Below are 22515 nucleotides of genomic sequence, written 5' to 3' on the forward strand. Positions count from 1 at the left end.
CTCACCCTACTCCCCCTCTTACTCAGCCACCCTCCCTCTCTCTCTCTCTCTCTCTCTCTCTCTCTCCGCTATAAGCTCCCCCCTGTCAGGTTGTGATGACCCGCTCTATCATCCCCCTCACGAAGATGTAAAACACAGTGGCAATCCTGGCTGTTCCTCCACACACAGAATCACTACATGCTTATTCTCTTGTATACCTATTTACAAACTGCAACTGAAGCACACTTATATATTTGTCTTTTTTATTTTCTTGAGGTTAAAAAATCTTCAAAATGATCCCCTTTTATCCAAGAAACGTTAACGCTCTCAATATTTATATTAGTTTTAGCTAATGTGTCCACACAAAGGTGCGTCTCGATAAATTATCATACAAAAGTGAATTTGTTTCAGTAATTCAATATGTAAAAATTAAAACTGATTTTCCACTGTAAATTAAATATTAATTACACACAAAGTGATAACTCTCAAAAAGCCCAACTTTATTTCTTTTCAGAATATTAAAGACCAATTGAAATGTGATTTTTAATTCACAAATTTTATGTCATAGCTGAAAGAGTGCTGACTCGACAGTTGTCCAGCAGCCGGTAAGCATCACCTTCCACAAGGAGGATAACCCATAAACGTTGATTACAAGAAGAGGCTGACTGCTCAGTGTGCTGTATCCAACCATATTAATGGAAAATTGAGGAGAAGGAAAAAGTGAGATAAAAAAAAGACGCATAAGCAACAGGGATAAGCGCAGCCGGTGCCACGTCAGCAGGTGGTTTTGGTTCACTGTGTTTCTTTTTATTTCCAATATCCATGCTCCCGCCTGCTGACAGCCTCTGTTGATATGCAGATTTCATTTTCCAGCAGGAGTTAGTACTAGCCCACACTGCCAATAGCACCAATACCTTCTTTACTCACCATCATATCACATAACCCTTAGTCAGCCTGCGAACTGACCTGACCGGAGCCCCATTTAGAATCTATAGGGTATTGTCAAGAGGAAGATGAGATACACCAGACCCAACCATGAAGGCATGCTGAAGGTCACCGCTGAACAAAGCTGGCCTTCATTAACATACCAACAGAGCTACAGGCTAATCACCTCCATCCCATGCTGCATTGATACAGTAATGAATGCAAAAGGAGATTAAACCAACAATTAAGTGCACATACTCATACGTGGGCAAACTTTTCAGTAGGTGAACATTTATTTCAATTATCAAACTTAAACACAACACTTGGATGTAATCTATCACTCTCTGTGTATGTTATTTAATATAAAAGTCTAACTTTTTGAAATGTCATTAAAATAAATGAACTTCATGATACTTTATTTCAACAAGATGCACCTGTGAAGCGCGACAGACTGGCAACCTGTCCAGGGTGTACCCTGCCTCTCGCCCATTGCACGCTGGAGATAGGCACCAGCACCCCTCACGACCCCATGAGGGATAAAGCGGTAAGAAAATGGATGGATGGATGGCACCTGTGAAGTGGGGAACTGATATTTGGGTTAATTTAAACATACTTGTAGCAGGCTTGGTAAAGAGTAAATTAGACCAAATCCCCCATATGACCTCCAAATCTTAATCTTAAATTTGACATCAATTAAAATTGCATGATTGGTAATCAATAGTCAATAAATTCCCTCCGCTCTTTAATGAATGTTGTTCGACCAATGGATTAAGATAGAGACCAGTAGGTGGTTTCCATTTGATGCATAGGAACCACAAATGAAGGTTATTGACAACATGGCTCAGTGCTCAAAGCAGCAACATATATATATATATATATATATATATATATATTCATTCAGGTAGACGTTGAATCCTTAGAGAGTAAAAAATACAGTTACATATTAGAGACTGGAGGCATAAAGTCACTCTATACTGTAAATGGTAATTTTACAGTATTTACACTTTGCTGTAGGAGAAGCAATATCCTAACTGTTGGTTTCTCTGAAAATACGGACAATAGATGTCACTGTGTCTTGGCTGATCTCAGATTGGAGAAATTCACTTGTCACATCGGCTCAGTAGTCAGTCAGGAGTAGGAAAGGGTGCATCAATTATGTACAGTGGATCAAAAAGAAAATGAGAAAAACACAAGAATACAAAAGATGTCGGAATAGGCAGATGATGTCACGTGTACCTCCCGGTTATACACACACACATATATATATATATATATATATATATATATATATATATATATATATATATATATATATATATATATATATATATATATATATATATATATATATATATATTTCTACGAAATCATGCAGTTTTCATTCATAAATGTTTGCATCTTACGGATTGGTGCCACTATCAATAAAAGTTCTGGTGAGCAGATGTCCTTCAAAAATATCACTGCAGAGTCTAAAATATATTTGAATTAATACAAAAATATTGATTGATAATACAGAAGGCGAACCCTTGTTATTATTTCTGGTGTGTTTCCACTGGTATTTGGACAGAGAGCCACTGTTAAACATAAACCATGCCTCCATCACTGACTACTAGAGGGCGATCACAAAGCATTGGACTCTAGTCCTTAAACGGCCAGTTAAACAATTAAATATAAAGGGGAAAAACACCATTGCCATAAAGGAACATGTGAATGCCACATCTTTCATCCCAGTGTGGTTAGATGGACACAGTATGCAGCAGAATTATTTGATCATCTTTATATAGCTTGTTGGTCAGTCCATTTGCAATTCTGCAATTTGAGAACAGGTCTTATTTTTCACGCTACTATTACGTCTAATAGATATGCCATAAGACACTACTGTGCTTTTAATAGTAATAGTAATAATAGTAATATAATCTTTATTGTCATTGAAACATACATTACAACGAAATTTGTTCTCTGCTTTTAACCCATCACCATTTTGTTAAAGTTTCATAAATTTTTCTGACAAATCGTAAAACATGAGATTTATTTAAGCATGTTTTCCAAAAGAAGATGTCCAGGTGGGGACCAATGATAGTGCTGATTGTCATCAGACACCCATACGCAGGTTTTTTAGAGGTGTTGGCAGAAGGTTTTGAAAACTTTTGAAAGTCTTTAAAACTCGTCTCCGTGTCTTCTGAATGGGCGTTCGTCAAACTATTATACATTGGAGACTCTGTAGAGGTCGCTACTGCCTCTCCTGAATCCCGGTTTATCTCAACAGATCATTTTCACCTTTGGCGGAACCCTAACGCTCTTCTACCGTAATACACCATGTAGGAGCGAAGTTAATTTATGCTTTCAGCGCGTTGAAAGCAGCGCTGAACTGGACGCACAAACTAAAGGGGGTTCATGATGTGAGGCTCTTTTTCTTTAAAATTTTGATTTTTTTTTTAATGTATATACTAATTTCAGAAAGTTACAAGCTCATGGGAGGACAGAAGTTTGGAAGTTTTCTTGATTAATCGTGCGACAGGAACACAGGGAAGCAGCGCAGAGGAGAAGGTAAATAATACCACTTATCACTTTAGGTGGAGCAACAAGCATTAGTAATGGTCGCGCACCATACAGATGATTTACAACGTTCGCCACCCCCGCTCCAGGAGCTGTGGGTCGGACTCGGGTCTCCTACTCTGGCCGCTGATGAAATTCAGTGGACCGCCCTGGGATACCCCCCTGGGAGGGCCCCCTGGGAGGGCCGTGCGCGTCCACATCTGCTGCCCTGTCCCCGCTGCGCCTACACTTAAAGCGCTAAGGGCTTCTCATTAATGCCTCTCTCTCTCTCTCTGCGTGTCGTATCCCTTCTCCTCTGCAGCTCCCCCGGTGCGCGGTCAGGCTTTGGGGGGAAACGTTTAGCAAATATTGATAGCTTTTGGTGCAGGGAGGAGATCAAAAGAAAAGGGAGAGAGTGAAGTCTAAAAAGTGAAGGGTGGTTAAGTGGTGCACAGTGCTTCCATGAATGATTTATGCTGCATAAGGTGGACTATTGTTCAGGGAGGTGGGGAGAAAAAAAGCATTTGGACTTTCTTGTTTCAGATTTTGAAGGCAAACCTGAAAGCAAACCTGTGTGTTTAGAATTTAACATTTAGTAAATGGTTTCGCTAAAGCCTCGGGTTTTAAAATAATGAGTGGTTAAACCAAATGAATGCAGATAATATAAGAACATTTATCTCAAGTGAATAAATAAGATGTTACTCATGCAGTCAAACTGGGGGGGAAAAAATGCATCTTTTTCTCAAGCGAGTGAATTTGCCATTTTACTACCAAAACTATTTCCAGAGCTTTGGACAGTGACCCTCCCTGCAGACCCAAGGTCCATCACCCCCCACAGACTCGTCAGAGACAAATGGTTCTTTATTGACTTGTTTTAATCAGTACCTCTGGAAAGTAGGAACAGAAAAGCAGTGAAAAAAACGAGCGCTACGCAGCAACAGAGTCATTAAAATTTCGCATATGTGCCAGCAGGATGAAATTACTGAGTCCTAATCATTTTTACAGCCCCCCCCCCCCCCCCCCACAGCTCCAGAACCGCAGGTAGTGCTGTGACACAGTCGGGCAAAAATGATGAAGAGACGTCAAGTAGGCAGAAAAAAAAAAAAACGTGCCAACGACGATGCGGTCCTCTCCGAAATTGTCCCGAGTCGGGCCTTCTTTGGTGTTAGAGAGAACCGTGTGAGTCGGCAGCATTTGTCTGACTGCTCAAGTGGTCCTAAACATTTCACAATTTTCTCAAAGAACTGTTGAACTGTTGAGAACCACTCGATCAGAAGGACGGTACGCTTCTTCGCTCGACGGTCATCCTTGAAACTGTAGATCCCACTGGTGAAAGAAAAAAAAAACCAGCAGCCACTGTTAATAGGCAGAGGTAAATGCACTTTAGCTGCACATTACTGAGGATAAAACCAGCTACAGAGCAAATCAGTACAAAAGCAGAAGACAGGCCCGGGCCTAGCGCTTCTTGTTCCGAGAGCATTTACCTGAAGAAGGTGCCTCCTTTCCTTATAAGCAGTAGAGTTCCTTGGTGTCATCCCTGCCAAGACTGAGCGACTGGAGAGGCGAGAGGCGCTTATATAGGGTTTTTGGGCTTGGCTTGTACAAGCGTCTCATTCAAGGAAGAATGAGGCTCATGCTGGTCCGACCAGACGAGCCAGGTTCCACCGGCAAGGAGCAGGAAAGGGCAGCCACCCTGAAAAGAAGACAAAAAAAAAAAAAAAAAAAAAAGATACCGACGAGTCACATGAACAGATGCGGTTTTATGTCATTGCTGCCTTGTGAATTTGTGTGATTTCTGATTAAAAAGGAATGCATTTATAGTCAGTAACAACCTGCTGTTCATGGAGCTTTATATTTGGATGGGTTGCAGCTATTCTCTTAAAGACCTGCTGCAGTCGCATTTATTCTTTTCAGCATTCAGAGCATGTTTCTGGCGAGGGTATAAAGAAGCTAAGCTGAGAGATAGAAGAGACCGCTAATGGTTGAAAAGATATGAATTTACTCGTTAAGAAAGGGGGAAGCTGGAAACTTGCGAAGGCGAGGCAAGTTTATTTGCGTAGCCGGCGTTTACGCGGCAATTCAAAGTGCTTTACAGCACTATAAATTAACACAGATAAAGAAGATGGCTTTACAAACAACCAGTACATGAAAATGGTAAATCATTTAAACTCAGCATAAAAAGAAACATTAAAATGCAAATCGAAAACAATTACATTGCTAAGATAAAATGAAAATTAACTGATAAAATAATATTTGGCCTTCATGGGAAGACTGCGGCGAACAGTAATTTTTTTTTTCTTTTCATTCCCGACTTGAAAGGATCCAACATTTTCTGCACCCTTCATGTTTTCAGAGTTTGTTTTAGAGCCGAGGATTCAAGTATCATCTATATACATATATAATATACATAGAAATGCATCCAACTTGTGTTCATACAACACCAAACTGATAACGAAGAAACTAAATGCTGCCTCCCCTTGTTTAGAACAATGAGTGAACAGGTTTGCGTTGGCATGTGGGGGTTTGATTTGATTGGTTTATACCTGAAAAGCAGCTCTGAGATGTATTTAGACCAAAGATTGTTATTTTCTTTTTAAAGCAATAACAAGATTATAAACTCTTTCCTTTTACAGTGAGCCAGTGAAGTTACTTGAGGTTCATTGTGAAGTGATCCTTTCTCCTGGTGTTAGTTGGTTTAATATTCTCTAGTAGCAGCAATTTTAAATGGGCTGCAGCAACTAGAGTTAGTAAAGACTTTGCATGGTTGTTAAATCTCAGATCTGAGTCCCTGATGAAACACGTGTCTCTTGCATGAACTGTGGACTTAACCCTCAGCGAGTTTGATCACTGATTTGTGATCTAGCATTTTTCTCTGGATCAGTTGCAATGACGTTCTTCTTTCCCGCAAACAGGTAAAATTAAGATATTGAATAAAAGCTTGCTCGTAAATGGAGCCTGGAGGGACCCCACATGTGATTTAGTATACAGAAATGAACCAAAGCACTCTTTTGATCAGAGCAGCCATAATCATAAAGTCCATATAGTCATATAGTTTTGGATGCAGTGCTCTTATTTCCTTTCAGCCTTTTCCTATTCAATAAACTGCATTTTCGAGGACTTCTATCAAAATCGGCCGGTTAACACAGGCCTGTAACTTAAGGCACATCCCGATTAAGTTTTATTAAAAGAGATAAGCTCAAGTAAGCAAGTAAACTTTATTTATACGGCACCTTTCACAGGATAAAAACCACAGTGCTTCACAATAAAAACAACCATAAAACAGTACAAAATAAAAACATAAAACAGCATAAATGCAACATCAATGTATGTTTCCGGTACTGAAGATATTTAGCACAGGGAGAAGTCTAATTCACTATCTGCATTTATTTCAGACGCAACACAACTAAAAAAAAAAAAGAACAGCTTGTGGCCACCATCACAAGAGAAATTTATATTTTAACAGGATCAACACCTTCAGCAGCATATAAATTGGTGAAAGACATCAGCAAGCACAGAGGGTATTTCTTTAACACAAAAGCCTTTTCAGACAAAACTATGACTAACAGGTGATTTTGGAATACAAAAAGTCAACAGAGAACATTTCAGGCTAAAATATGTCTAAAAAACTGAAGTGGTTAGAAAAAAAGAGTAGCAGTGGACGATATGATTTCCTTGTTGCAAACCAAAGAAGTCAAAGTTACAGTAGTAAGCCAATTTTTAATGCAGAGAACAGGGCAGGACAATAAAAAAAGTCATTAGGACCACAGAAACTGGTTTTCCTCTCAATCCGCCTCACACGATAGTCTGGACTTCCCCTTTCCGCTTCAGAGTGACAGATATGCCACGCTTCCAGTTCGACAATTAGCTCAGAAACAGGCTGGATGAGTCTGAGGAGTAACTGCAGCTTGTTTTTTTTATGATTCCTGTAGAGCAGCAGGAAGTCAGAAAAAAAACCTCAGCTTCAGGAGCTGACGGATACTTTGGCTTATGTGGACAACATTCATTTAATAAAACATTACATTCCGCATTCAAACTTTCCTTTGTTCTTTTTCTTTTGCCCTACACACAATAAAGCATTTCATTAGAGAACACCATAAACTAATTTAGAAATATCCAATAATGTTCAAACATGCAAAATCTTTTAAAAAAGAATGAGGGAACGAATACGTGCTAAATCGTGCCTAACTAGCATGGAGGGGCACAGAGCTAGCATTTCTGCTGATTTTAAAACACATTATGCCTCTCGGGAGTGTGGCTCGAAAATATTAAGTTCAAGGTGACAGACCAGAATCAATGTTTGGACTCTTTGAAATCTAGTATTGAAATACAAGTTCAGAGAACAAACACTAGAGCAGAGGTGGGAGACGTTAGCTGCTAGTAATGTTAACCTGGCGTTAGCTGCTAGTAATGCTAGACTGGCGTTAGCTGCTAGTAATACTTAACCTGGCGTTAGCTGCTAGTAATGCTAGACTGGCGTTAGCTGCTAGTAATGTTAACCTGGCGTTAGCTGCTAGTAATACTAAACCTGCAGCAAAGGTTGCAGATTTGGAGGCCAGGAGCCAGAGAAACAGCATCAGCCTCATCTAAGGTCCCCAAAGTGTTGAGGGAACCAGACCTACAAGCTTCTTATCTGAACTCCAGATTGAGCTGCTTGGAGAGAAAATGTTTCTATCTCTGTTCTGACTGGTAGCTTTTTTGTTTGTTGTGTATTTTCCTAATTCTTGAGACCATAAAATATCGTTGTTTTACACACATCAGGTCCAGATTGGACAGGTATGCACTTGGTGTGACAGCACGGCTGGCTTGATTGATTAGGGCGCTTCCAGTGGACAGACTGTAGGAATTATTTCTCTGAATACTTGTGGATTGAATGCTGACTTTGGATAAGACAAATCCTTCATTCCAAATTTAATGTTACTTCCCCCGTTGCTTCTGTGGGGATCTTTAAAGTTTTTTGTGAGAGGTAAGATAGTTTCATGCCTTTTGTTGTAACAGACTTCATTAAGCCAAGCTGTAAGCCCACACAGAACTTGACCTGTTCCTTACAGCTGAAGCTGATTGATGCCTCAATTCTCAAGTTATTTTTATTTTTTATTTTTTTTGGACGAGCATGGTGACAAGGCCCGCCGGACTGTTGCAGACCAACTAAAGGCTCTAACATAGTAAGTCACATAGTAAATGAATTAGGCTCTCGAACCTCCGACCCTGTAAAAATGTGTTATATCCTTAAACTGTTTTTCTCCCATCTTTACACCTTCAAACCATTTAATGAGGAAAACCATTTACCCAATTACTTAAAATAAACTTGGCTTTACCAAAACTCGCACCATCTGAATGTCAGAAGTTGGATGTTCTCTTAACTCTCTTTGAAATAAAGGAAGCAAATTTAAAAAGGCCCGACAGGAAATCTCCTGGACCCGACGGATTACCAGTGTAATTCTACACTTTTTCTGAACAACTCCATCGCTGCTCGAGGTGTTGAATCATTCACTCACATATGGCATCTTACCTCTGTCTCTCAGATGGGCCTCTATTCCCCTTATCCATCAAAGAGATCAAGTCCCTACAAAACTGTGCTTCATATCATCCAGTTTCCCTTCTTTCTGCTTCATAGTTCTAGCCTGCTGTCTGGAATCTCTGGAACCTATGGAACCTCTCTCTATGCCCTGCTTTATCTCAGAGGATCACACAGGCTTTATGAGTGGGACACACATTAATACATAAATATGCAAAGGCTTTCGGACAATTTTTTTGCCATATGTTTAGCACTGTCCATACCGCTTTAGGCAGTAGTTTCACTCGATGCAAAGAAGGCTTTGACGGGGTTGGTTGGGGCAGTTTTATCTTATGGATCAAACAGCTTTATTCATCGTCACTGTCCGTAGTGTGTACTAGCATCCAGCGCTCTGAACCTTTTTCCCTCTTTCATTGAATGTGACAGTGACGGCCCCTTTCACCACCATGATTTGCATTTGCCACTGAGCCACTCTCTCTTGCTTTACAATTCTTAAATAATTCAAGAAACTAAGTGATGGGGAACTGAACGTTGAGTTTCTCTTTACGCAGACGATCTCCTCATATGTAACTGAGGTTAACTATAAGGAATTTGCCTCATATCCTCTCATTGCTGGACTCATTTGGATCTGTTTCTGCTTATAAATTTAACATCCAAAAAAAGTTACTATTTTCCAATCGATCAAATGGTGATGTAATTACCATTCATTGCTTATAAAGTATCAAACACAAAATGTAAATACCTGAGCATAACCATTACTAGATATATCCAACACAGAAGGAAAACTATTTCAAAAGTCTAACCCAATTAATAAAATTTTGTTTGTAGAAGACGAACAGTTTAACGTTGTCTCTGGCTGACAGGGTCCAAATAATAAAAATTAATATATTGCCTAGGTACCTGTACCTCTTCGAATACATTATTTTCTTCCCTGGAGGCTTTTTTTCTTCAAATCCACCAATGAAATGATTTGAACTTTTACCTTGTCCGATGCAAGGGCATCGTATCCTGATACGATGGTAGATCAATTTGCTTGGATGACGATAAGATGTTTGCCGACATCACAGTCTTTTGTGACATGATTTCTAATAAATTCAATTAACAAGTCTGCAATTGATATGGGATTTCATCTGGCCATCGAAAACTTTTATTTTCATTGATTTTAACTCACACACAAAAATATGATTTGACCATTTTATTTCTAAGCTCTTACAGGTATCAGGCACTTAAATCAAGAACAGCATTTTTCTCATTACAAGAAAAATATTATTAAGGTGCCTCGTGCATTGTGAATTACAAAATAAAGGCATATCTTAAAGTGACAATATGATCAATGTTTTGATTTTGCATGGATGTCATTGGTTAATCGTTTAATTGATGTGGATAGATGCATTGTTACACCTCTGCAAACATCCAACATGGTGATCATTAATACTTTGAAAATCTGGCACTGAATTAGACAAAGGTTTGGGTGATTTTCTTTTCTCTGTGCAACCCCTATTGGTAATAAGCATTTATTTATGCCACTAAACACTGACCTCTAGCCTCGTGAGACCATCCTGATCTCGCGAGCTTTCAAGGTTTCACTTGCAGATCAGTCTGGCTACTCTCCGTTAAAGAAAATTTGGAGCCGTTCACCAAACGAACGTCCAATCAGCGTTGGCTTTGAGGCGGGTTGAGGTGTGACGCAACGAGAAGCGCGACAGTTCAGTCTAAAGAACATGGCGGCTTCAGCCGATGAAACTAGCGTTAGCGTTGCTATCGAGCAAGTTTTATCGGAATTACAGAGTATTTCTTTGCTGAGCTAACGAGCCTTTACCTGCAGCAGCAAGAGTAGCTTGGCTTGTGGTTGTGTTTTCGTCATCGCTCTGTTACGAGCGACGACGAAGCATGTTGACGAGTACGTCATATGCTTCGTTGATCTGATTGGTTTATTTGGCCCGTCTATCACCAACATAGGCCAATCAGCTAACCAGTATTTTCGCCCCTTCCCAAAATTACTTCAACGGAAGGTTTCCAGATGGATATGCGAAGCAAATCTATCTGGCGGCGTCAGGTTAACTGACCTCAGCTATAACGTTTTTGAGATTAGAGGTCTTTGCAATCTGGGTGATTAATACAAAATTGGCAATTTGTCAGCCTTGCCCAACTAATCTCAGACTACAAAACCTGGATTCTCTCAGTCTTCCAACTCCGTCACAGTAATTTTGCCAAAACTAATACTCAAGCTTTACCTCAAGCACCTCCTCTTAGTGGTTTGGACTTGGTCCTCAAGGTGAGCAGTAAACCGGTCGGGTCTCACACCTTTATAATTTTATCCGTGGCAGATGAGGTGGGTTAGGGTAAAGTGAGACCACACTGGGAAGATCATTTGCAACTCAAGCTTTCTGGATTGGTGCTCTCCGGATTGTTGATTGATCCCCAAACTGTGCCAGACTGGGTCTTATACAATTTAAAGCTATCCATAGGTTTCACTATTGGAAGGCCAGCCTTTCCCAACTCAACCTTAGCAAGGTGGATGAATGTTGCAATAGGCGCAGACAACCCATGCCACCTGACAGTCTGCCCTAGCGTTCCTATGTTTACTGGTTCCTAGACATCATTTCTTTTCTTAAATTGGAGAATTTTTATTTTGGATTTGACACCCATCTACCAAAAAGTAACATATTTCTTTCACTTTCTCTTTTCTGGTGAAAAGAGCAATCCATCCATCATCTATATCTGCTTATCCGTGCAGGCTCTATTCATCTCCCTTGTTATTTAAGGATTGTCATTATTTCATACACGTGTGTGCTGGGAAAGCAAATTTTTCTCATACTGGTTTGTTGATTTATTAACAATGTTTTAAGGAATGGGGGAAATGGGAGCAAAAAAAAAAAAAAAGGGAATGACTGTTTGATGCGAGTTGTGTATCATTGATTATGTGTTAATAAATAAAATTAAAAACCCAAACAGTACATTCAAGATCTCACATTATACTTTCTTCTGTCTCACAATAAAAATAACTCCAAAAATAAAATCAGTGATCTTACCCTGCCATTAGAAACATCATAAATACTTTTCTTTCGAAGCAAATTACATTTTTTTTATAATACCATGCTAAATACTAAATACTAATGTAACATAAGACTTTCACTTGAATTCCCAGATTCTGAGATTATTTTCTATCCAGGCAGAAAAATAACAGGAGATGTGAACATTCGGCATTGTAACATGTTTCCACAAACGTGAAATACTACAACCATATACATACATCCATGTGAAATGTTTCCCTTTCAAGGCAGCAGAGACTCAAAGTAGATGCGATATTGTGATATAAATATTGTTTAGATGTATAAGCTGATATGTGTGTATATTAAACAGAGGTCAAACACCAAACACAATGGTGGACAGGATGCAGAGGACGGCTTGGCAGGAACAGACGTAGAGTCGGCTCACTGCACTGATGGCATGGCAGTGAACTCGATGGCTGCGCCGTTCTGCCAAAACAAAAGATTAGAGAAAAAAAAAGAAAAAATTAATACTAAGTACTGGAAGAGATGGCAAGTGTGTCAGGGTTTCCACACAAACACAAGCACATCCCCACACATGTTGGATTAGTGTGCACAGTATTCCTTGGGGTTTGTCAGCAAGAGCTCAGATATGATCAGACATTATTTTATAAAATTTACCAAAATTTGAATGAACTATTTTGCCCAAAAAACATTTATGCTGATGAAAATGCAGCAACACAAAAAGATGCAAGTCTTCCTTTTTAAGCCACTGATTGCTGATTAGTATGCATTTTGCTTAGCTATTTGGCCTATGGTAATGGTCTGCAACCTGCGGCTCCGGAGTGACAAGTTGCTCATAATAACTTTAGCTGAAAATTATAATTAATGTTTTTAAATATAGATATAATAACAAATGCAAGTTTTAGCAGTTTTGCTTTTTGTCATTGAATAACTGCTGTGAATTTCTTCAATAAAAGTATGGCTAATATTTCTTACGATACATTTTTCCTTTAATGAGGTTGGAAAACTATGTGCTTTTTTTTAATCATAATTTCCCATTAATATCAACTTCCCATACAAGAAAAAGTTGAATTTTCTTCAACTTTTGTGGTAACGTGATAAAATGTGAAAAAGTTCACAAGGTTTGAACATTTTTGCAAAGCACTGCACCTCTTCCAATTTTCTTGAATGCATTTTTACTTTTTCCACATCAACACCTGTGTTTCTGGACCCTTTTACTACTTTCCTCCCCGTCCTTTCTCTTGAAATATGAGTCAGCTGTTTCAGATCATCTGTCAGTTTCTTCAGTACACTAAGTCAATGAAGGCCTCCTCCAACCACAAAGGAATGAATAAGTCTGTCTACATGTTGCCAAGTGAAGCTCTGATCATTTGACCTGGTGTTCCTATAATGAGCAGGATTAGCTTTTTAATTATGATATAAATGGATAAAAGCACCCTGGATAAAGTGGAGCTAGGGCAGCCATGCTGGCTGTGGGAAAGGAGCAACACACTGGGAAGTTCACTACATTTTATTTACCTCATCATCATCATCATCATCATTATAATATTCATCATATTCATTCAATTCACCAAATATGGTCTGAAATGAACAAGAAAAGTGATCAATCAACAGAATTAAAGACTTGATTTGATTTAGGGTAATTTGGGTGTATGTTTGAGGTTGTATGAGTGTGCAGGAACTGTTTACCATGGAATGGCGGGTCACGTATGAAGTTAAAAACTCCACCACGTCCATGCAACCTGTGGCTCTAGCCTGCGACAGGTAAAGAGGGAGTCATTAGATTCCCGGAATTGGAAAAGTGTTAATCGCAGCAGACCAGTTCTTGCTCAAACCCACCACTTCAATGGCCGTCTTTCCGTCGTAGCCGGGCTTGGTCAGGTCTGCCCCGGCCATTCTCCAGATATCCAGGCCCTCTTTATCGCCGCTGGCTGCGAGGCTGACACAGAAAAAACAAAATACGGTTCTTTTATTGAAGCCAAATCAGGAATGACACATAATGGGGATGACAAATCAAGTTTCCTGAAACGGAGCCAACACATCGCTGGAACAGATCCGACAGATTGGCACACGCTTTTGCTTTGTTTCAACTGATAGAGCGCGGAAGGGTGTGCTCGTAAAACTCTTGACAAAACCAGTTGAGTATCTCGTGTAGACAAATAACAGAGGCCTGTCTGTGCCGTACGCTCTGGAGATGCATATTGGGTCCAGAATTATGCAGCAGTGTCACATTCTTACAGTTTCTTTGACAGTTGGGTAACTGGTTGTACCTGTGTCAGCTATGCAGGATGGGTCAAGCGTGGATAGATTAGCCGCTAAGAAATGAGTTGGTGAAGATTCTTTTTTTTTTTTTTAACCTTTTTAGTTGGATTAACTAAGAAGTGAGTGCTTTTGCATGTGTACGATCTGAAAACATCTTTCTATGTCGTCTGACCTGCACAGCTCAGTTCCTGCTTCCTCCATCTGCTCTCTCGAGAAGTGGGCCCCGGTCTTCCTTAACAGCTTCACGATTTCCTTGTGCCTAAAACAAGATCAAAATACTGAATGTCAGCTAATTCAGACTTTCAATGTAATTCACTTTTTGAGTGTAACACAACACAATAAAGAGATTTTACACATTGTATCGTTTAAATGTCATCTCATTAAATGTGGCAGGAACCACTGAAATTTCTTCTGAATTGTTTTCTCTTATTTCAAACTGTAGATGAACAGATTCAGGAATTAATTAAATGCGCAATGATTAATTATATTTTAGTCCTTTCCTACAAAAATCCAAGATGTTGGAGAGTGCAAGGCTTGAGTGCAAAGCAGTGTTCCCGTATATATATATATATATATATATATATATATATATATATATATATATATATATATGTGTGTGTGTGTGTGTGTGTGTGTGTGTGTGTGTGTGTGTGTGTAAACAGATGTCTACTTTTGCCTCTTTTGCTCTTTTTAAGGAAAAAGGTTCCACTTTGAGCAGTAGGGAAAAGTCTTAGTCTGACCGTGATATAGGTTAGTAATCTAGTATCTGTGTGTTCTTTGCAGTGTCTGAAGTGTTTATTTTTTATCTAAAGCATATAATCCAACTCTAAAGCTTCTGCTTGTCTATTTTTTCCTAAGTAGCGGACTGATTCTGAAAGCAGTTCAGCTTGAGACCGTCATACAACAACAGGGTTTTCCGTCAGAGGCTTGTTCAGAACCGCTGCAGTGCTGACCGATAGAGGAGATCCTTCCTCCACACACCCATCACAGTCTACAACAACTCTTTGAAGAAACCTACGTTAAAACAACATTTAATTTCCCTTTGGGATTGAAAATGTTTTCTTTTTTTTTGTATTGAATTGGTAAAGGTCGTTGTGACGTTTTTAATGCCTTCTCTGTCCTATACTTTCTTTTTATATCTTTCATTCTCAGAACCATATTATTTTTTTTGTTTTATGTCACATTTAATGACAAATTACTAGTCAAATTCAGTTAAATACAAAAAAGAAAGCGCATAAGTTCGAGTAGTAGGAGCTTAAAGGCCTTTTCTTTTTTTTTTTTTGGTCAGCTCAAAATCACTTTTAACTCGATGTGTTTATATTGTTCATAAGAATCCAAACTTTAAATGATCAGCCAGAGATAATGCGCTGGCGTTTGGGTTGGATTTCTTCCAAACTGTTGCTTTGCAGCATGTAAGTGTTCGCACTGATTTTATTGGGCCGTTCAAAGTATTAGTGTCGTTCTACTTGTTGTCTGACAAGTAAAGACAGGTTCCTTATCCCCTACATTGAGCCGCCCACACGAGTCACCTGGAGGGACAGTCACTTTGACAAGACACAACAAGTTAAATAAAAAAAAAATACAACTGTTTGTCTCTGAGCACTTTGGTCCATTAATCAGAAGTTGTTCAAACCAATAGGGCAAAAAACAGCAAGTAGTGATCGGTTTATTCTTAAGGTTGTGTAAAGTAACTTCCACACAAACTCCTGGAAGAACAAAGAAAGAAGTCGCCTAAAAGAAGAAACCGACTAGTATCTTTCATCTGTGAAACTGGGAGCGAGCTGGTAGGACTGGTTCAAAAGGCACTCCCCACATTTGTCTCTTCAAGCTGCCTTTTCAATATGACTCTCAGCTTCGCCTTATATGGACGTCAGGCTGCAGTTCGGTGTGAAATGTCAGAGGCAAAATACACCAGCGACACAGACGGCACCCCCAAAACCTCGGCTGTGCTGGGCTGCTTGCCGTCGTGTCATTATATCCACTAAAAGGAGCTCGAAGCTGTAAGACGCACTGAAGGACAGCTCAGTAACGGCAGGTGACGGAGGCCCGATGCATCACTCCAGTATCACAAAGGAAACATGTCCACGCTTGCTGTGCCAACCGTTGAAATAAGACAAGTGCAACGTGGAACAGCTGTGACACATCCCCCCCCCCCCCCCCACCCACCCCAGGCTTAATTATCGTTCCAACGTAGAAACATGAAGCGTGGCGATTCACCGGCAGACGTTCAGAAAGATTTCAGGGGAAAAGGGAAGGGGTTTGTAAAAATAAACACTCTCTTAACTGTCAGATGACAATTAGCCTAATTAGTTTGTAATTATTGTTGGCCTCTAAACTCCATTATGAGTCTCTCCTCTGATTTTTTTTTTCTTCCCCCCACTAATACAGCAGCATTTCCCTTCTTCTCATTTAAGCAGAACCAAATTCCCTGCCTCGCAGCAGCTTGTTTAATGAAATCTCTTCTATGGCAGCTATTAACAGCATGTTTTTACGGGAAAACACTTTCATGTCTGTGAGGAATGACAATTGTTGCTAATGGCCAAGAGGGGGATTTTAAATATCTGCAACTTCATAACTTTAATGAGCAGATTAAAAACAAAAGCATCAGCGCTCGGTGCGTTCGTTACCTGAAGCGCACGGCGTTGCATAGGGGCGTGTCCCCGTAGCGATCTTTGGCATGGACCGAGGCTCCCTGATTGAGCAGGTATTGCACAAGTCTGAGGTGACCCTCGCAAGCAGCGACATGCAGAGGTGTGCGTCCATCAAAGTCACCCAGACGCAAGTCGCTGCCCTGTAACGCAGGAAAATCAGAGTTGGGAGTCAAATACGGTACAAACAGGGACGGGTTGTGCTGCTCTGTCTGTCATGCAGATCCTAATCTAATAAGAACCCAACAGCCACAAAAACTGGCCTTTATTATGAACAAACTGGCCACAGCTATGAATAAAATATCACATTTACCTGCACAGTTTTATCCACTATAACAGAATCATCAGTTTGACAGTTCTTAGCATTAATTTATTAAGTATTTGTGGGAACTTCAAAAATTGTCTTTAAAGATACTATCCAGCAGTGTATTTCTGTCCTCTAATGAATATACACTGATAATAAATACCCAGGATTCAATTAAATATCAATTTACATGGCAGGCTTTTAAATACAATGTATTTAAAAAATGCACACTGAAGAAATAAACGGCTAACTTTGGTTTGTGAACTCTTAGGCTGATGACATCAAAAGAGACATATAAATTAACCAGTTAATGTTTTCTTTTGACAGATCACAATGTAAAATCTTCATGCATTCAAGGTCCATTTTAGTTATGAGAGCTTCAACTTTCCTGTGGACATAAAAAAGTATTCACACCCCAGTGTAAAATGCTGTTTTAGTGATAAAATCAAACCTTGTGACATATAACCTGTACAATTCAAAACAAGCAGACAAAATAAAATAAATAAATAAACCAGCAAGATGTGATTGTATAAATTTGCAGCCTTTTTGAATACCTGTCAAATTTAACCACCACAGTCAAACATAGGTCTGTGTTTAATAGGAGTCAGTAAACAGATGCCATCTCTTAAAGTGCCTCGTTTGTTTTCCCTGATATTTTCTTAGATGCATCTTACAGGAAAAGCTTCCAACGCATCAGAGAGACCTCACTGTCAAAGAGTTTTCAGTCAGGAGAACAGTACAACTCAATTTCCTAGGAATTAGATCTGCCATGAAACACAGAGAATACCGTCATCAAGGGGAGAAAATGGTGCAAAAGTGATATCCCTTCAAAACTGATGCTTCTTTGTGGAAAACTGAGGTTTGATCTGCAGAAACCAAGGTTGGACCTTTTGAACACAATTGTAAAGGATACGTTTGGCCCAAAGACAACACTGCACATCACTAAATCTAAATTAAAAGCTGTGCGTTTCCTGTAAAGCTTATAAATCTGTCTGCCTGTCAGTTGTATGCGGCAGAGGTATCTGTTTATGCAGCAGTCCGGCAGGGAACGTCGTTAGAACTTGAAAACAGTCTTGATGGAAAACATTGACCAGATCTTGAGACTCTTTTTTTCAACTTTGCTCAAAATGATCGCTGAGGATAATGAAATCTGGCCATTCCGGTCTGTCCTGGTCTTCAAAAGCCACTTCCATGTGTTTTACTGTTGCCAGAATTTCCTGAAATCCCTGCAGTGTTCTCAGAGACAACTCAAGCACTGTTTACCGCCTCGCCGAATACACGTACGCACCTTTGAAAAAGCAAATTGAATGAAAACAGGCAAATAAAGAGTAAAGAAATTAGTAAAATGCACAAAACACTCGGATGAGTTGCCCTATACCTTACATGATGTCACAGGAGGCATGGAAGGTTGTGTTTTTCCAGGTCGATTTTTTTCTGGATTTCTCTGTGACCGATTTCACAGAAAAGTCTAGCTATTAACTTAAAAACCTGAGTAAACGCTCATGGATAGAAATCTCAGAATCGGTGCTGTTATTCAACACTTCACACCATTAAATTTGCCCCTCTGTGTCCTGAAGGTTCATTTGGATTTGTGTTACCTTGGACCAGTAATTCAAGCAGAATAACCTTGACTATTGGGTAAATTATCAATGTCTGAGATTCAACTGCGGACACTGACCCTGCTACCTAAACATGGGAAGATAACAAAGGTTAAAACCCTTTGCTGCTGACGTACAAGGTTATGGGTAAACTTCGGAGCTTCTGCCAACAACAACAAAAATATATTGGTTTAGGAGTAATGATGAAAGCTAGAGGGCATTGAACAGTTTTTGTTTTGTGCTCACCATGTCTTTAAGGGCTTTTAGGGCCTCTGTGTCCCCGATCTTAGCAGCAGCACATGCCAGTGAAGGAGTCAAGGCATCACGGATCGCCTCCAGCTCCTTTTGGATGTCAAAAAAATACAACAGTCCATGAAAATGTTTCTCAGATGACCTCTTTACAAAGTTTGAAAACACAACTAACAAACACTGCATAATGCAAGTAAAACTAACTGAACGCTGACTGAATTTTCCTTGTTTATTAATATTATTTACCATCTCTTTCCAAAAGCACAGGTATCCCTCGGACATTTTCACATTTCAACACGGTACAACCAATCTGGGATGGGCAAGGTAATATTTTTTTCTACAACTGCAAACTTTTAAAATCTATAAATACTGTTGGGTTATTTTTACAGTTTTTCTACTGTTAGTTCCAAGTGAGAGGCAAGAAATATTAATATTTTGAAAAAAAGTTTAAATGCAGTCATTGTGTTATGATTAACAATAAAAAGCACTACTTTTTGTCTCTGGTGTCCTGAAGTTGCTCTTTGTTAAAAAAAACAAATTGTGTGACAGCCATAAACTTTTCTGGCAAAAAAGACTGCAATAGATTTTTAAATACATTATATCATCACCTATAACACTTGTTGTGTTAAAAGTGCAGAGTGGGCAGTTTCCACATTTAGCATTTGTCATGGTGGCCAGGAAGCTAAATTTTGGTCTAACTTTAAATATGCAGATGTGGACTCTATTTACCAATTTAGGCCTTTCTGAATGTACTGGATTTTAAAGATTAACAGAATAAAAGGTGTCTGAAAATAAATACTCTTTTGAGATGTTTCCTTGTAAAATATATTAGAAAATATGTAAAAAAAAAAAATCCACTTTATGCAATACTTTATGGTGGCTTAACACATAAAATCCCAATAAAACACTCTGTGGTAGTAACAGGACAAAATGTGAAAAATGCTTAAGAGTTAATAATACTTTTACAGAAGCCAACCACGGTAACATGTAACACTTCTTTGATTTAATGTGACCCCGACGTCTTTAAGGGGAAACAGAGAAATAGGACACAAGCCTGTATAACTAACTGACACTTTGCTGTCATGCCAATAATAAAAAAAAAAGTACAAAGACAAATGCGGAGACTTGATTGTCTTGTTATCAACTGGTTTGTTGAAAATCCTGTTCAGCTCTTACAGGGTTGAAGCGTGTGCGTGGGTGTCTGTCTACCTACCTCCTTGCAGCTAACGCTCAGAGACTTGGCAATGACCTGGATGAACTTGCTGTCGCTGAGGCACAGTTTGGCTCCTTCGAGGTCAGCGCTCTTTTCACCTCGCAGGTTTTGAGCCATCATCTGGACGAGGGGAACAACAAGTCTTTAACTTTTGGATTTACTCTCTTTGAAAAGTTCACATCAACAACAACAACAACAAAAAATGAAGCCTTTGAGCAAATAAATAAGTGGTGACCTTTTTCTGAGCATCCAAAGTGAGCTCCTTCATAGCCAGAACATAGCAAAGTTTTGACAAGGCGGCCTCAGGAGTCATGTCACCGCCTGCTATCAGGCCTGCATCCATCAACACCTAAAAAGTCAGAGGAACAAGTAACTTGCACAGCATATAAACTCATCCCCATCCAATATAAATATTTGTAAAATTCCTTGCTTGGATACAACATTTGGTCCGCTGTATATAAAAAAAATGCCATTCATGTATGTAATCATTTAATTAGAACTGGAACTACACACATGAAATAAATGTATAATTAAAAAAAAAAAATCGATAATTCATCTTACTCAAAGAGCTAAATCTGAAATAATTCATTCAAATGTATATTTGTGATATGATTCAAATATATACTTCCAAAATTATAAATTTATCGTACCAGTCAGAGAGGATGGTAAGACACCAGGTAGAAGGACACAAGGTAGGAAAGAAGGAGAGCACAAAGAATAAAGGTATGACACAAGGAAGGAAGGAAGGAAGGAAGGAAGGAAGGAAGGAAGGAAGGAAGGAAGGAAGGAAGGAAGGAAGGAAGGAAGGAAGGTTACAAGGTAGGAAGGAAGGTTACAAGGTAGGATGGAAAGAAGATTACAAGGTAGGATGGAAAGAAGGTTACAAGGTAGGAAGGTTACAAGGTAGGATGGAAAGAAGGTTACAAGGTAGGAAGGTTACAAGGTAGGATGGAAAGAAGGTTACAAGATAAAAGGAAGGTAAGAAAAGACAACTAGAAAAGAAGGTCAGACACAAGCAGGATGATCACAAGGAAGGACACAAGGCAGGGAAAGAGGGAAGGAAAAAACGCAAGTGAGGATGGTAGAACATGAGGTAGGATAGAAGAAAGGACACATGGTGCAATGGACGGCAGCACAAATGATCGGACAAGTAAGGATGCAAAGCAGGATGGAAGCAAAGAAAGATGCAAGGTAGAAGGTAACGAAGGGAACAAGGAGGATCAGATTGAAGGATATGAGGTAAGATGGAAGGACACAAGGTAGGATTGTAGCAAAGACGACATAAAAAAAGGATGAAAGGAAGGACACAAGGAAGTATGGGGGAAGGATGGATGGACAAAAAGAAGGAAAACAGCAAGGAAGGACACACCTTTTAGGTAACGGAACAATGAGGACAGTCTGGAAAAATTAAAAATCTTTAACACATAATGAATTCAAAACAATATATCTGGCTAGTTGTGGCTAGTTGGATGGACTTTTACAGCAGTTGATGCCAGTTAGACATTTTAATGACCAATACACTTAAGCTTCATGGGTATGTGGACGATTACGATGACAGAGGGAAAAAGTGAGTCATAATAAGTCATAATATCTAAAAAAAAATTAATAAAAGATATGTTTTCTATTATCGTGAAGCCCTGAGGACTAACTAAAATCCATTACCTTTCCAGTGGCATAGGAGACTGACACAGTGCCCCTCAGACACTGGGTGCAGTTGACTATGATGACACCAGATTTGATGGCCTTACTGAACTCCTCCAGAAGGTCAGGACGGTTATTAGGAGCGTTACCACTTCCGTAGGTCTCCAAGACGACGCCTTGCATGGGCGGCTGCAGGAACGCCTTGACCTGGAGACAGATGTGAGCCGGCTCAAGTTGAAAACAGCCCGTATTTACGACCGAACCAACCAACATAGCATCAAATTGAGAAATTAGTATTCCGTGTTATTTTTCCTGCAGTGCTTTTAACTCTTATGCAAGGGACCATTCACTCTACTAAAAGCCCATCTGGTGCTATCTCTAAAACCAGTATCTCAATCACTGATTGGCTGGCAGGCACTGGGAGGCCCTATAGCACATCATTAACCGTGGCACACGACTAGAACACCAGATGACTTCAACGGGAGAAAGGAGAGCAATTAATCTGAAGCCATTAGTGAGCATAAAGTCACTTGGCAAATAGCAGTGTGAGGGGAAGGTGACATTTAAAGTTTGGGGTTCAGTCAGTATTTTGGGATATAATTAGTAGTTTGACAAAAAAGGTCAGACACGGTC

At 39.5% G+C, this 22515-nt stretch overlaps 1 protein-coding gene and 1 long non-coding RNA gene across 5 annotated transcripts in view; one reads left to right on the top strand and one right to left on the bottom strand.

Annotated features, from left to right (window-relative positions):
* Positions 1 to 10066: 10066 nt before the first annotated feature.
* aspg (asparaginase homolog (S. cerevisiae)) overlaps positions 10067 to 22515 on the bottom strand; it is a 39268-nt gene continuing 26819 nt past the window's right edge. For 3 of the 4 annotated variants that reach the window (XM_036150462.1, XM_036150459.1, XM_036150460.1), the window contains 11 exons: positions 21904 to 22089; positions 20477 to 20590; positions 20242 to 20361; positions 19026 to 19121; positions 16857 to 17020; positions 14402 to 14488; positions 13807 to 13906; positions 13657 to 13722; positions 13486 to 13548; positions 11020 to 12432; positions 10067 to 10491 (listed from right to left, as the gene is read on the bottom strand). In XM_036150462.1, the coding sequence (XP_036006355.1) occupies positions 12388 to 12432; positions 13486 to 13548; positions 13657 to 13722; positions 13807 to 13906; positions 14402 to 14488; positions 16857 to 17020; positions 19026 to 19121; positions 20242 to 20361; positions 20477 to 20590; positions 21904 to 22089 (1041 nt within the window). In that variant the 3' untranslated portion in view covers positions 10067 to 10491; positions 11020 to 12387. The remainder of the gene's footprint in view (positions 10492 to 11019; positions 12433 to 13485; positions 13549 to 13656; positions 13723 to 13806; positions 13907 to 14401; positions 14489 to 16856; positions 17021 to 19025; positions 19122 to 20241; positions 20362 to 20476; positions 20591 to 21903; positions 22090 to 22515) is intronic. The other variant, XM_036150463.1, reaches the window with a different exon arrangement.
* Positions 21093 to 21586, top strand: LOC118566924. The gene is made up of 2 exons (XR_004933360.1): positions 21093 to 21160; positions 21201 to 21586. It is a non-coding gene; the product is annotated as an uncharacterized LOC118566924 (long non-coding RNA).

This window comes from Fundulus heteroclitus, chromosome 19, assembly GCF_011125445.2.
Source record: "Fundulus heteroclitus isolate FHET01 chromosome 19, MU-UCD_Fhet_4.1, whole genome shotgun sequence".
NCBI lineage: Eukaryota > Metazoa > Chordata > Actinopteri > Cyprinodontiformes > Fundulidae > Fundulus > Fundulus heteroclitus.